The sequence below is a fragment of the Trichomycterus rosablanca genome, chromosome 2 (genome assembly GCF_030014385.1).
Source record: "Trichomycterus rosablanca isolate fTriRos1 chromosome 2, fTriRos1.hap1, whole genome shotgun sequence".
NCBI classification, from domain to species: Eukaryota; Metazoa; Chordata; class Actinopteri; order Siluriformes; family Trichomycteridae; genus Trichomycterus; species Trichomycterus rosablanca.
Window position 1 is genome coordinate 9,770,096 of NC_085989.1, and position 15,192 is coordinate 9,785,287.

General features: G+C 35.8%; 2 protein-coding genes across 2 annotated transcripts in view; both read left to right on the forward strand.

Annotated features, from left to right (window-relative positions):
• The window catches only part of cers2a (ceramide synthase 2a), a 57,934-nt gene extending 51,960 nt beyond the window's left edge, over positions 1 to 5,974 (forward strand). Inside the window, exons 12-13 of the transcript XR_010014979.1 lie at positions 953 to 1,001; positions 5,882 to 5,974. The gene's annotated coding sequence lies outside the window, so the exon portion shown is untranslated. The remainder of the gene's footprint in view (positions 1 to 952; positions 1,002 to 5,881) is intronic.
• Positions 5,975 to 10,832: 4,858 nt separating this feature from the next.
• Positions 10,833 to 14,622, forward strand: rps27.1 (ribosomal protein S27, isoform 1). The gene is made up of 4 exons (XM_063011067.1): positions 10,833 to 10,934; positions 11,468 to 11,576; positions 13,555 to 13,665; positions 14,404 to 14,622. Exons 1-4 carry the CDS (start codon positions 10,929 to 10,931, stop codon positions 14,430 to 14,432), a joined length of 255 nt encoding a protein of 84 aa, XP_062867137.1. The 5' UTR covers positions 10,833 to 10,928; the 3' UTR covers positions 14,433 to 14,622.
• Positions 14,623 to 15,192: the final 570 nt, after the last annotated feature.

Below are 15,192 nucleotides of genomic sequence, written 5' to 3' on the forward strand. Positions count from 1 at the left end.
CACACTCGTACCTTTGGGGTGGCTTGGTGGCTTACTAGGTAGCGCTGTCGCCTCACAGTAAGAAGGTCCTGGGTTTGACCGCCAGACGGGGCGGTCTGGGTCCTTTCTGTGTGGAGTTTGCATGTTCTCCCCGTGTCAACGTGGGTTTCCTCCCATTGTCCAAAGACGTGCAAGTGAGGTGAATTGGAGATACAAAATTGTCCATGACTGTTCGATATAACCTTGTGAACTGATGAACCTTGTGTAATGAGTAACTACCGTTCCTGTCATGAATGTAACCAAAGTGTAAAACGACGTTAAAATCCTAATAAACAAACACTTGTACCTTTGTTCATTTAACCTGACTGCATGTCTTTGGACAGAAATCCACACAGACACAGGGAGAACATGTAAACTCCAAACAGAAAGGACTCGGACCTCTCCACCTGGGAATCAAACCCAGGACCTTCTTGCTGTGAGGCAACAGTGCTACCCACTGAGCCACCACGTTAATATTTCAAAGTACACAGTTAAAAGAATTGAAGGACAACAACAATATGGGTATTAAATTATAGTTTAATGTTTAATTTTTGGATAGTAACGTAATACAGTCTAGAACAGTAAAGCCCATTTCTTTAAACTCTATAGAGATCACTTACTGCAAAATAATTATTAACTCTGGTGTGGCAGCGTGGGTTGAAATGGGATCCTGGTGCAGTAATTAAGGGCAGCACTCTGTCTAAATGGAATGGACTCGGTGGTAATGCAGCCATGTGTAAGTCCTCCTTCCAAACTATTAAATGTGAGGACATCACGGTTCATATTTCTGTAGTGAAAGACAGTAAGAGTACAAAAAGTAAACTTAGTCCTCTGTCTGAGTCTGTCTCTCACACTGTTCCACCCATGAACTTCGGGCATTTCTATGTGTCTTCTGAACCCATGCTCATCTCTAATTGCATTTCTGTGTAAACAGAGGTCTGTCTGCACTGGAAAGAAGACAACCGAGTGCTGCGGTCACATGGGTAAGTTGGAATAAAAGTGCTAAAACCTAAATGAAAAATGATTTTAGGTCCAGAGATTGTGACTTTTTAAAAATTGTTAAAAAGATGAACATGACTTGTTAAAATTACTCATGCATACATTTTACATATGTATTATTTTTTATTATTTGATGTGTAATATGAAAGACCTGACTTTAATCAATATATTTAGATGTGACTACATGATGGTACATGAAAAATCCCATTAATTATCTGTGGAAAAAATGACTTTTACTCAATAATTTGAATTATGATTATTAATTATTATTATAATCATAAAAATACATTTTATTCAATAATTATAATTATTTTAGATGTGACGACATGGTGCATAGAAAATAACATTAAATATCTGTGGGAAAAAATACTTTTTTACTCATTAATTTGATTTATGATTATTAATTATTATCATAGTCATAAAAAGACTTTTTTTATTCAATAATGTTAATTATTTTAGACGTGACTAGTTTGGTGCAGAAAAATAACATTAAATATATGTGGGGAAAAATACTTTTTACTCGTTAATTTTCATTATGACTAATTCTAATCATAAAAATATTTTTTATTCAATAATTATAATTATTTTATATGTGACGACATGATGGTGCATGAAAAATAACATTAATTATCTGTGGGAAAAATGACTTCTATACTGAATATAATTATTAATTATAATAATAATAATAAATACTTTTTATTCAATAATGATAATTATTTTAGATGTCACTACATGATGGTGCATAACAAATAACATTAAATATCTATTGGAAAAATAATTTCTCATTTATTTTAATTATTAATTGTAATTAAAAATTCTTTTTTATTCAATAATTATAATAATTTTAGATGTGACATGATGGTGCATAAAAATAACATTAATTATCTATTGAAAATGTATTTTTTATTCATTAATTATAATTATTAATTATAATGCTAATCATAAAAATACTTTTTACTCATGAATTTAATTATAATTATAATAACAAAAAACTTTTTATTCAATAATTGTAATTATTTTAGATGTGATGCATGATGGTGCATGAAAAATAACTGTAAATATCTATTTTTTTTTATTCATTAATTTTTTATTATTAATTATAATAATAATAAAAAATACTTTTTTTATTCAGTAATTATATTATTTTAGATGAGACTACATGATGGTTCATGACAAACAACATTAATTATCTGTGTGAAAAATGACTTTTATACTCATTGAATATAATGATTAATTATAATTATAATCATGAAAAAAACTTTTTAATTCAATAATTATAATATTTTAGATGTGATGCATGATGGTGCATAAAAAATAACATGTGGGAAAATACTTTTTTATTCAATAATGATAATTATTTTAGACATGACTAGTTTGATGGTGCATGACAAATAACATTAATTATATGTGGGGAAAATTACTTTTTTACTCAATAATTTAATTATGATTATTAATTATAATTATAATAATAAAAATACTTTTTTATGTAATAATTATAATAATAGTAGATGTGACGACATGATGGTGCATGACAAATAACATTAATTACATGTGGGAAAAATACTTTTTTTACTTTTACTCATTAATATTAATTATAATTATTAATTATGATCATAAAAAATACTTTTTAATTCAATAATTATATTATTTTAGAATTGACAACATGTAGACGCATGACAAATATATATGTGGGAAAAATACTTTTACTTAATTTTAATTAGGATTATTAATTATAATTATATTCATTAAAATACTGTTTTATTCAATAATAATAATTATTTTAGAAGTGATGCATGATGGTGCATGAAAAATAACTGTAAATATCTATTGAAAAACGATTTTTTTATTCATTAATTTTTTATTATTAATTATAATAATAATAAAAAATACTTTTTTTATTCAGTAATTATATTATTTTAGATGTGACTACATGATGGTTCATGACAAACAACATTAATTATCTGTGTGAAAAATGACTTTTATACTCATTGAATATAATGATTAATTATAATTATAATCATGAAAAAAACTTTTTAATTCAATAATTATAATATTTTAGATGTGATGCATGATGGTGCATAAAAAATAACATGTGGGAAAATACTTTTTTATTCAATAATGATAATTATTTTAGACATGACTAGTTTGATGGATATACATTGTCATGTTTGATGATGCATGACAAATAACTTTAAATTTATGTGGAAAAATTTTCTTTTACTTTTACTTTTTTAATGTCTGCCTACATTTGTTTTACTTTCTATGGTTAAAAAAATATATATTACTTTATATTTAAAATAGTATATAGTATAGTTATACTTTTTAAATCATTCCTTGAGTCTGATACATACCTGGATATACAGTATAAGTGTCAGTCTTTAACAGTTCTTGCAAAAAAACAGAATTTATTTTATTGCGATGGACTGGCATCCTGTTCTGGGTGTTTCTGTATGCCATGCGCCCATTGAAAGCTGGAATAGACTCCACCTACGCCCCCCAACCCTGATTAGGATAAGCGGCTTAGAAAGTGAGTGAGTGAAATTATTGTATTGTATTTCATTTGTGATTCAGATATTATTGTATTCCAGTTGGGATAACTTGTTCTTGAGACAGCAGCTAGGGCGGCACGGTGGCTTGCTGGGTAGCACTGTTGCCCCTGGGTTAAATTTCCAGGTCCTTTCTGTTTGGAGTTTGCATGTTTTCCCAGTGTCTATGTGGATTTCCTGTGGGAGATCTGGTTGCCTCCCACAGTCCAAAATATGCAGTCAGATTAACTGGAGATACTAAAATTGCCCTGGTTATGAGTGTGTGTATTGGCTTTGTGATGGACTGGCAACTAGTACAGGGTGTTTCCTACCTTTTGCCCAGTGAATTGTACCCACTGCAACCCTGAATCGGGTAAAGCAGAATTCTTTCTAGGGTTCTTTTGTATGTTAAAAAAGTAAATTGCTGTATTTAAACTAAAGAATCTTTCAATAAGTGTACAGTTTACCTTTCTTTTAGAACTGAAGAAGTGGATATACAGTGATGAGCCAAAACATTAGGACCATCGCCGACCATAATATGCTGGCAAAACAACTTTGACCTTCCGAGAAACAAATGCCACAAGACCTGAAGGATCTGAAGGAGTCCTATTGAGTCCTTTGGTCGTCCACATGATCTTGAAGAAGAGGATTAGCTGGACTAGACTAGAAACGTCTATATTTTTTCTATAGCACTACAGTTAATTAAAACTCTAAAACCCAATTTATTCTGTTAATTTATTCTATCCCTCTGTCTCTTTCTCTTTTTTTAGTTGCTCTTCTTGCTCTAACTCAGTTCAGAGTCAGACCGATCAGATCAACAGGCGTTTTAGCTAATTACAAAACACTAGGATCACTTTCCTCCCCTACAACCACGAGCAATATTTAATTTGAATTAGCAGACTCGGTTTCCGTCCGGATCTCTGATGAGCACCTTCCTTTTTCAGCACAGATCACCTGTCTTCTCACGTTTCCAGACAAATGACTATCTAGTCCAGTCCTTCATCCCATCTCTCTCCATCCATACTTGAATCCTTTTGGTCTTGGCCAAGTGACCTAAAAAAAGCTGGTGAGCTTTCCGGCACATACCAATTATGCTCGTTGCCATTTGACACACTGTTAAACTATTGATAAAGGTTTTATTGCCAAAACAAGGTTGCACTGGCATGCTATTATAGTAATGGATAGTGAATGAGTGAGAGAGCAAGAAATAAGAGTGTAGATGTAGTCATGGTTAGAATAACGGGCAGACTGGGTGTGTGTGTGGGGGGGGGGGGGGGGTAATAGAATTTATTTAATACATCTGATAGCAATAGGTATGGCTGGTCAGCTTATCTGAATAACTAGGATCCTTAGTGTATGTTTAAATAAAATAAGGGGTGCATTAATGCTGCTATCACAGAAGTATAAATTACCTTTGCCAAGGGCACTGACACACCCCATGCCATGACAGACCCTGGCTTTTGGACTTGTTGCTGATAACAGTCTGGATGGTTCTTTTTCGTCTTTGGTCCGGAGCACACGGCATTTATTTTTTCCAAAAAAAAAAAAAGACCTGGAATGCTGATTCATCTGACCACAATACACGTTTCCACTGTGTGATGGTCCATCCTAGATGCCTTAGAGCCCAGAGAAGTCGACGCCGCTTCTGGACATGGTTAACATAAGGCTTCTTTTTTGCACAGTAAAGTTTTAAGTGGCATTTGTGCATGTAACTCTGTATTGTAGTGCTTGACAAAGGTTTGCCAAAGTAATCCCTCACCCATGTGGTTATATCAGCTATTGTTAAGTGGCGGTTCTTGATACAGTGTCATCTGAGGGATCAAAGATCACAGGCGTTCAGCTTCAGCTTGCGCCCTTGGCCTTTACGCACTGAAATTCCTCCTGACTCCTTGAATCGTTTAATGATATTATGCACTGTAGAGGGAGAAATATGCAAATCCCTTCCAAGCTTTCTTTGAGGTACATTGTTTTTAAACATTTCAATCATTTTCTCACACACTTTTTGATAAACTGGAGATCCTCTGATCATCTTTGCTCATCAGAGACTCAGTCTTTCCTGGATGCTGCTTTTGTACCAAACCATGATTACAATCACCTGTTTGGATTCACCTCATTACTAGCCATAAATTGCCCCCGTCCCAACAGTTTTTGGAATGTGTTGCAGGCCAGAAATGCAGGAATGAATGTTTATTAACAAATGTTGAGCAGATAAAACATGAAATATCTCAGATTCAAACTGTCTGCAATCAAAGTAAAGTAAATATAAGGAACACTGCATTTTTTATTAAAATGTCAATTAAATGACAGTTTTTTAATAACACATTTTTTGTCTCATGCAGAGAAATACCACCATAGACTGGAGGCCAATCTTGGAAGATGAACTCTTAACACTGGCGCTCAATCCCTCAGTCCCTGGGTCGAATTTTCCAAGATGGACAAGACCGTAGAGACTGGATCTTGGCTAGAGATTGACTTGGACTTGGGCTTCGCTCTTTTCTTCCTCTTCCTGCTCTGTCTCTTCTTGCTGGTCACGGTGGTTCGATGTGCCCAGACGGTGGTCGACCCTTACGGCTCCATTTCCACCTCCACCTATCAGGAGGAGCAAATCACTAACTGACGGTTGCTTTGGCCAATCCCGAGCAGCAAATACAGTGCAGGGGTTTGGCCTGAGCTTTTGTGAGAACCACGGGATTTCGTGTAAGATGTTTTCTTTGGAGATCATGGATTTCAAACCAGCTTGATATCACATGGACAGTTTATGGACGTACAGCGATTTTTAAAAAGCATTTGTATCAGGTGATATAAAAACAATCAGTGCTATGATCTGTGGTACTGTGGGATTTCTATTTTTACTGTTGGAAAATTCATTCAATCGTTAGTAATAGTATTGAAAAAAACCATTATGGATCATTGTGCATATGTTCTAAACTCACTTTTCTGTTTTCTTTTTAGTTTGTGGGTCATTTTTAAGGGCAGCACTGTGGGTCACATCTGGATGGTTAGAGCTCTGAATTTTCCCCCCAATTTTCTCCCCTAATCTAGTCGTATCCAAGTACCCTGATTGCGTTACGCTTCACCTCCACCGATACTACCCTCCACTGCTGACTGAGGAGCTTCACAACTGATACACGCCCCCTCCGACACATGCTCAGTACCGACTGCCTTTTTTCACCTGCACGTGTTCATATGCGGCTCAGCCTTGTGCACGGAGAGCCACACCCTGATCAGCATTATTCCCCAACTCTGTGCAGGCGACGTCAATGAATTAATGAATGAATCCTTTATTGTCATTGCACATTGTACTTGTACACTTGCACAACAAAATTGAAGTACAGCCCCCCCCTTCCTCGGTGCAAAAAAAACAAAACAACAACAAGCAGACATTATTAGCACTATATACAAATCAACACACACTCAAAACAAAACAAAAGCGATTGCACACGTCCCATTGAAGTGGTCAATCAGCCAGCAGAGGTCATAATTGCACCAGTTATGAGGAACCCTGGTCCGGCTTACCCACCCAGCCAATCGTTGTTCATATAGCCGCCCAGCCCAGCCGGATGGCAGGCCTGAAATTCAATACGATGTATTCGAAATCCCAGCTCTGGTGTGCTAGCGTGTTTTACCGCTGCGCCACCTGAGCGGCCCACCAGCTGCTTTTAAACTGTGGCTTGTGCAAACTTACATGGCAGCTGTATATGTATTCATTCAGATCTTGGCAACTTGCAAGCCTTGCGCTTTTTAATTATTCATGCCGTGTCAAACTTTAGTTATGTGTGAAGATTTCAGTGAGATTGCAAGCTCATACTTGACCACATAAGGTTGTTGACATGAGATATGATTTTTCAAATATTATATTTAGCTTTAGACTTTATTATTGTAGTTTGTTTGTGATAAAAAAGTTGCAAAAATAAAACAAAAACCTATACTGTTAGATTTTTTTACACATATTTTTCCCAGTTTTTCTCCCAATCTAGTCGTATCCAATTACCCGATTGCATTACGCTTCCTCTCTACTGATGCTGATCCCCACTTATGATTGAGGAGAACAAGACTAGACTGACACACGCCCCCTCCGACACCTCTTTTCACCTGCACGAGGCGGGTTCATACGCAGATCAGCGTTGTGTAAGGAGAGACACACCCTGATCAACACATTATCCCTTGACTCTGTGCAGGCACCATTAACCAGCAGCGGAGGTCGTAATTGCATCAGTTATGAGGTCCCTATCCGGCTTCCCGCCCTGTATGAACAACAAGCCAATCGTTGTTCATACAGCCGCCCAGCCCAGCCGGATGGCAGAGCTGAGTTTCAAACTGATGAGTTCAAAATGTCAGCTCTGGTGTGCTAGCATGTTTTACCACTGTGCCACCTGAGCAGCAACACAACTTTTAAAAGCTACAACAATCCAGCATTACTTTAACCTTTTCCTATCTTCCAGCCATGGCTGGCCCATGGGGGAAAATCCTTACATATGTATCCACATGCCATTGCTGCTGGCACATGCCAATTAAAAAGTGTGTCCTCTCTGTAGCTATGTATAGACTGTCTTTCAGTAATTTATGATTTTTGTGGCAGGTATTTCAATTTGTGTGCAGAGACCCAAAGACAGTTTCTTAGACATCATGACTCTCAACGTTGAGATAACAGTGTAATTAATTTTAGGCGAAAAAAGTCAAGAGGTCTAAATACTCTCCCAATCCACTGTATATGATTCAGAATCTTTATAATCGAATGTTTGTTTTAATCTTATGTGTCTCTTTACCATCATTTTTTTATATTTTCTTTGTATGAATAAAATGTGTTTCGCATTCACTGTATATTAGAATAATTTAATGATGTATATTGTCATCCAACTATACATTTTTTTTTTGGCATTTTTTCTGAAATCTCCTCCCAATCTAGTCATGGCCAATTGCATTTTGCTTCCTCCCTACTGATGCTATGCTCCACTTCTGACCAAGGAGAGCCATGACGCACTGATCTCCATTATCCCCTGTCTCTGTGCAGGCAGCATTGATCAGCCAGCAGAGGTCGTAATTGCATCAGTTATGAGAAATCTCCTCCAGCCAATCATTGTCCTTGTGCGTGCCCAGCCTGCTGGTAGAAGAGCGAAATATACATTTAAATCTGTTTATGGTAATGACATCTACTATGGTGTATTCAAACTGTCCTTGTGGGTTGTGGCCTATCAACACAAAACACAATTTTCATAAAAAAAGAACAATAAACAGTAAAATAAAACATATTAACACCTGTAATATATGTGAATATTTTACCATAAACAAACACCAGCTGTAACACTGCCATGATATAAATGGCAAGTGTATGTAAGAGGCTGTATTTAATTTATTGACCTGTACATTAATTTAAAAGTGAATAAGGTTTACCTGTATGGAACACTGTTACCACAATGTACATTAGTTGGGAGTTAGTTCTTCTATAATTAGACCTTACTTTCATTGTATAAATCAATTAACACATGGAGTCTTTTGACTTTGTATAAATATGGATACAAAGATAAAAGTATCTTTGTATCCATTTATGAGCATAAGCAAAGATGTGTTTAAGAAAAGGAAATCGATCAGTTATTAGAAATAATGTAATTATGTAAAGGTTAACAAATCTAATCATTTTTGGATAGGGTTGCTGCAATAAAAATTTTTTTTAATTATTGTGCAGATTGCATCTCTTTTCATTATAAAGGCTGCCACTATTGGTTGGGGAGATTTGAAACAACAACTAGCAATCATAGTAAGGGTAAATGAGCTACGTAAAATTTTAATAATTAAAAAAAATCTACAGAGGCACAGCAAAGACCTTAAGCACACAAGATTTGATCTTTATTGCAGCCTTTTTTTTTTTATCATGAATGGGGTGATTTACCAGGATGTATTATAGTTCCAGATAATGTAATCTTTTGCTTTATTATTACAATTATAAGGCAAAAAAACAACAACAACTTATGTTTAAAAAAAAGGTAATGTGAGTGTATGGTATGGCACACATTTTAGTTTATACGGGGTGTGGGGTACGGTGGCTAAGTGGGTAGCACTGTCGACTCACAGCAAGAAGGTCCTGGGTTCGATTCCCAAGTGCTCCGGTTTCCTCCCACTGTCCAAAGACATGCAAATGAGGTAAATTGAAGACACTAAAATTGTCTATGATTGTGTTCAATATAATCTTGTGAACTGATGAACTTTGGTTACATTCATGGCAGGACAGGTAGTTACTTATTACACAAAGTGTAAAACATGATGTTAAAATCCTAATAAAACAAATAAAACAAAACATATGGAGTGTGAATTAGAAGTGGATAAATGCTGTGTCAGCTAGTAAGTAAGTGGTAAATTAATAATAATAATAATAATAATAATAATAATAATAATAATAACAAATAATTAATAATAATAATAATAATAATAATAAAAAAAACCCAAATCTGATAAATATTTCATCAATGGGTATAATATGTGCAATATCCTTATATCTTAACAGGCAGTAACGAAATGTGCAATAACAAAATGTGCAATAATTATCATTATGTATAACCACTGAATTTTTCTGCATGTGCAATATTTAACTACAATGTGCAATTTTCATAATGTGCAATACTTAACTACAATGTGCAATTTTCTGCATGTGCAATACTTTACTACAATGTGCAATTTTCTGCATGTGCAATACTTTACTACAATGTGCAATTTTCTGCATGTGCAATACTTAACTACAATGTGCAATTTTCATAATGTCAGTATTATTATTATTATTTTAACTTTTGATGTACCTTTTTAATCCTACATCTTTTTCTTCATTAATATTATATATATATATATATATATATATAGAATAGTAATGAAGAAAAAGATGTAGGATTAAAAAGGTACATCAAAAGTTAAAGTAATAATAAGGTTTAAAAAATAATATATATATATATATTATTTTTTAAACCTGTGGTGTTTTTAATGTGAACCAATGCACGTAATTTCGTTTTTTCTGTACACTTTGGTGTACAGTAAAATGACAATAAAGTAAATCTTGAATCTTGAATCTTTAAGCTTAAATAATAAATAAATAATAATAATAATAATAATAAAAATTATAAAAATAATTATAATAATAATAATAAAAAAAATAATAATAATAATAACAGTAATAATAATAATAATAATAATAATAATAATAATGAAGAAGAGGATTAGTTTAACCTGACTTTAAATATGCAACACCCTGACCAATACAAAAGCGCAATTTGACCTTACCAACATGTCCTCTTTGTTAGTCCTCTTACTACGTACTTCCGGAATATTCACGTGCTCAGTTGCTATTATCCCGCTCCTTCCGCTGTGTACTTCCTTTTCGGCAGCGGCTAAATCTTCGCCAACATGCCAGTGAGTATTCGAAAGTAATTCATAACCAATATCTGCTTATATGCGCCATTTTTCAGTCAAAAACGCGTCCTCGGTTTGCGGAGGATTACATTAAACACAGAGTGTTTAGAAATTGGTGTATTTTATCTCCTTCAATGTTAAAAACGAACTTTTATTTCTTAACGGCGCGACTGCATGGTGAAGCGTTGCAGACAAGATGGCGGCGCGCATTGAACTAGCTCTTTTCTGCTGTGTGACGCATTTATTTCCCCCCATAAACATTTTTTACCCTGTCGAAACGTATTTCAGAATAAAGGATTATTAATTCACTGTTGTTTGAATAACACGTAGAAAAGGCGTGCTCATGGTTTATCTGTTATATCTGGGAACGCATGGACTGAACACGCAGAAAGTGCAGCAGGCCTTCCTTCAATTCATGCTGCGTTCACTTCCCATCACATTTATTTAGCCGTTTTTCCGTTTGCTGTAGCTTAGACTGTGGCTATATAACACTGTTATTCTTGAGAATAAACTAATTAATTAATTATCCACAGCTCGCAAAAGATTTGCTGCACCCCACCCCTGAGGAGGAGAGGAGGAGGCACAAGAAGAAGCGTCTCGTACAGAGCCCTAATTCCTACTTCATGGATGTTAAGTGTCCAGGTATGGATTTACCTAGTTGATGACTTCAAGTTCATTTTCTTAGGTTCAAATCTGAACTTATACCATGTTAACTTATGCCATGTAAATGAACTTGCTTGGCTGGGATATGTCTAGCATCTCTGTCAACCAACTGCCTATGAATATTCCATTTCTGTTTAAATAACTGATTAAACAGGAATTGGCATGTGGTCAAATGCCACCTTTAATGGCAATTTTAAAAGATGTAATAAGGGGATTGTTTTTAAATACAGACTGTTTTAGGGCATCAGTGACATGTAGATTGATAACTAAGCTATAATGCTTTTATATTTAATCATTTGGACATGACACTTATTTAACATCTGTTCACAATAATTGATTGAAGTGTTACAAATCCAAATACAAAGTTAAAACAAACCTTGGCATTGTACAGCTCGTGGGCCACATACGGCCCTTTGGCTGTCCCCAACCGGCCGACATGAGACCTGACCGGCACTTAAAAATCAGACATAATTAAATGTACATGCAATACAACAGGTTTTTTTTTTTGTTTTGATGGAACAGCTATTTTTTTAAAAACTTGCATAAGTTTCAGTTTGTGTGTGCGAGGGCATCCAGCTTTACCGTAAACAGAACTGAGTTCGACTGATAGGGGAGGTCTAGTTTTAACAAGACATGGACTTTTAGGTATTTATTTACTGAAGTGAGATGTAAAGCTGTTTAAAGATCACAATTTGAAATGAGAGAAATACAAGAACTTGAATGATGCCGAGCGGTCACATCTGAAGCTTTGCTAGCTAAACTGCAAAAGCAACAAGGACTTCATATAAAGTTTTACACATCCAGGACTGGAGCGGTCAAGATGCGCTTTTTAATATCCGCAAAAAGAATATCCAACAATTACAAAGAACTCAGAAAAAAGCAAATGAGATAATTAGACTCCAAACAAAATAGCAATAGCACTTTAAAACCTGCACATTTTGTTCTCATTTGTTTTTTCGAGAAAGTTGATTAAAAAGTGAAATAATATTGATGTTTTTACTCTGCTTGCTTCTCATCTACTCCTTCCAGATTATCAGAGATACAATTAATATTGAGCACAATCAAGTTTACCATATTGGTCCGTCCCTCTACAACAGTCCCAGTTTCTTATTTGGCCCTTTGGAAAATTTAATTGCCCACCCTTAAGTTAAAACAGCAAGTGTCTACATTATTTACATGTTGATGTCAAACAGCACCACATGTCCACAATATGTACACTATCAACAACTAACTTTCTTTAAGGTTTATTTTTGCTTTTTGCATTTTCCCTTTTATCTCCAATTCTGGTTGAATTCAATTACCCAGTAGTATTTTCTTCCTGCTGCAGACCCACACTCTGACCAAACAAGAAGGGCAGCATGTAACACGCACCCCTCCAATGCATGTGCAGTAGCTACTCACTGATCTATATTATTCCCTGTCTCTGTGCAAGCGCCTATGATCATCTAGCAGTGGCTGCAATTGCATAAACAGCAGCAATTAGGAATCCTTTTGCCACATCCTACTTCAGACATAGCCGTGTCTGTATGGGTAACCCAGCTGGTCAATAGCAGAGCTGAGATTCAAACTCTGGTCTGTGTGTCTTACATCAGCATTTTTAAATGTAAGGGTTTTACTGGAAGGACAGGGGGGTGCCACCGTAGTGGTGCATTCTGTGCTACCTTTGGATTTTACTTTTCAACCAAGTGACAGAATTAATATATGCATATATAACAAGATGAGTAAATAAGGTTTTTAAAATCAAACCCCAAAAACCCTTGCAAAACTCAAGTGGTAGGGCAGTGGTGGTTCAATGTGGGTAATCGCTTAAAGATTTAGGCGTGTGTGTGCAATTTCAATCCATTTAACTGGACAGTGTTTTAAATGACCTCAAATTATGGTAAATCAGTTGCATCACCCAGGCCTATCTTGCACCATGCATCCATCTTTTAACCAACAGCAAATCTTTGTGTTTCAGGATGCTACAAGATCACTACGGTCTTCAGCCATGCGCAGACAGTAGTACTGTGTGTTGGTTGCTCCACTGTGCTGTGTCAACCCACTGGAGGCAAAGCTCGCCTCACAGAAGGTATGCACCTTACAGAAATGACATAACTGGCACTTAGGTCTGGCATTCAGTACAGAAAATAGCATCATGCTGCCCAAACAATACCTATTAGTGAAATCTTTCTAAGAACATTAATTTAGCAGATGTTGCAGGTGGAATATGCCGTACACAATGCAGTAACCTCAGTCCTCATTTATCACATTTGTTGGTGTTTGAAGAAGTAATTTCTCTAGGAACAGACCAGCTTATTTTTTAAGACATTAGCTAATCTGTAGCTTTGTAAGTGAGAGAACTCTCTAATGCTTTGGGACTTGATTGACTCATTTCTGAGACATCAAAGCCCAACCTCAATTTATCACTTAAGGTGAAACGCTGGTGTGTGTGTGCAGTACTGTGCACATTTGGCACGTTCTGCTTGTTTTTGAATGCAAACAATTGGTTCAGTTCTAGTCTTTATTCAGGTCAATAACACCAACCAAACAAGAGCTACACCCAATTTGAGTTGTTCATTGGCATAGATCTGTAAATTACTGGTCTTGGTCTGGTGGATCAGGCAACGTTTCCTATGTAAATCTGCAGCCAACACTGGCCCTTTGTCAGTAAGACTTGGTCATCCCTGGTGTGACCAGATTGTTCAGGATTTTATACCACTACAAGCTTCAAAATAGACATTTGTGAGCAACCCAGGTTTAATCTAGACATTCATGTTGCCAGTTACAAGTGGCTCAAAATTCAATTCATATTCTTTCTGTCCGTCAGGTTGTTCCTTCAGGAGGAAGCAGCATTAAGTTCTACGCTAGGTGTTCCAGTGTGTGGGAAGGGAGAGGAGGGGCTGGACTGGCCCAGACCTCACTGCTTTGATCTTGGATCATTCCACATAAGAGAACAGAACCAAACCCTTTCATCCATCGTTTGGTAACTAGCAAGAACGGCTCTCCAACCCAGTCTCTCTCTTTAAATAAAAATGTTTTGGCTAAAGCAATGCTGTGATCTGTGTTATTTCTAAAGTTCATTTTTAATGGGGTTAAAGCATGCAGACGTGATTTAGAAACGATTATAATCATGGCTTAAAAGTAACTGTTCATCACAGCTGAAGAGGGATGCACAGAACAGAGTCTGCTGGAGGAATGTGGTCGTGGCACTTTGCTCCACAGGGAGCCCAGAGGCATAATGTATATCACAAAATGGCACACACCCAACTTACTAAAGGATCCATTTCTGAAAAATGCAATAAAAATTGTAATTCTCTTGAATCTTTATATAACTGGCAGTTGAACAAAAGCACCATAGCGGTTCAGTCCATATTATGGGTAGGGGTCTGGTTTGGGCTATTTGTAATTTTATCCTTGCTTATGCTTCCGTCTTCTGGTGGTCCTAAACAATACTACTTCCTGTCCTATGACTTAGCATGTGGGTGTATAACGATTCCAGCTTTCCTGTTGCTTTCCTGTACAAGGCTCTGTACGGTAGTGATGGGCTGATGAAGCCTCGTGAAGCCTTGACGCTTTCCATCAAATTGGTTCGAGAAAAGGTTCATTTCTCGAGGCT

Bases quoted from the DNA above. Each gene is read 5' to 3' on its own strand.
- rps27.1 (XM_063011067.1), top strand. The intron at 11,577-13,554 runs GTATGGATTTAC...TTTGTGTTTCAG, and splicing joins CATGGATGTTAAGTGTCCAG to GATGCTACAAGATCACTACG. The intron at 13,666-14,403 runs GTATGCACCTTA...TCTGTCCGTCAG, and splicing joins CAAAGCTCGCCTCACAGAAG to GTTGTTCCTTCAGGAGGAAG.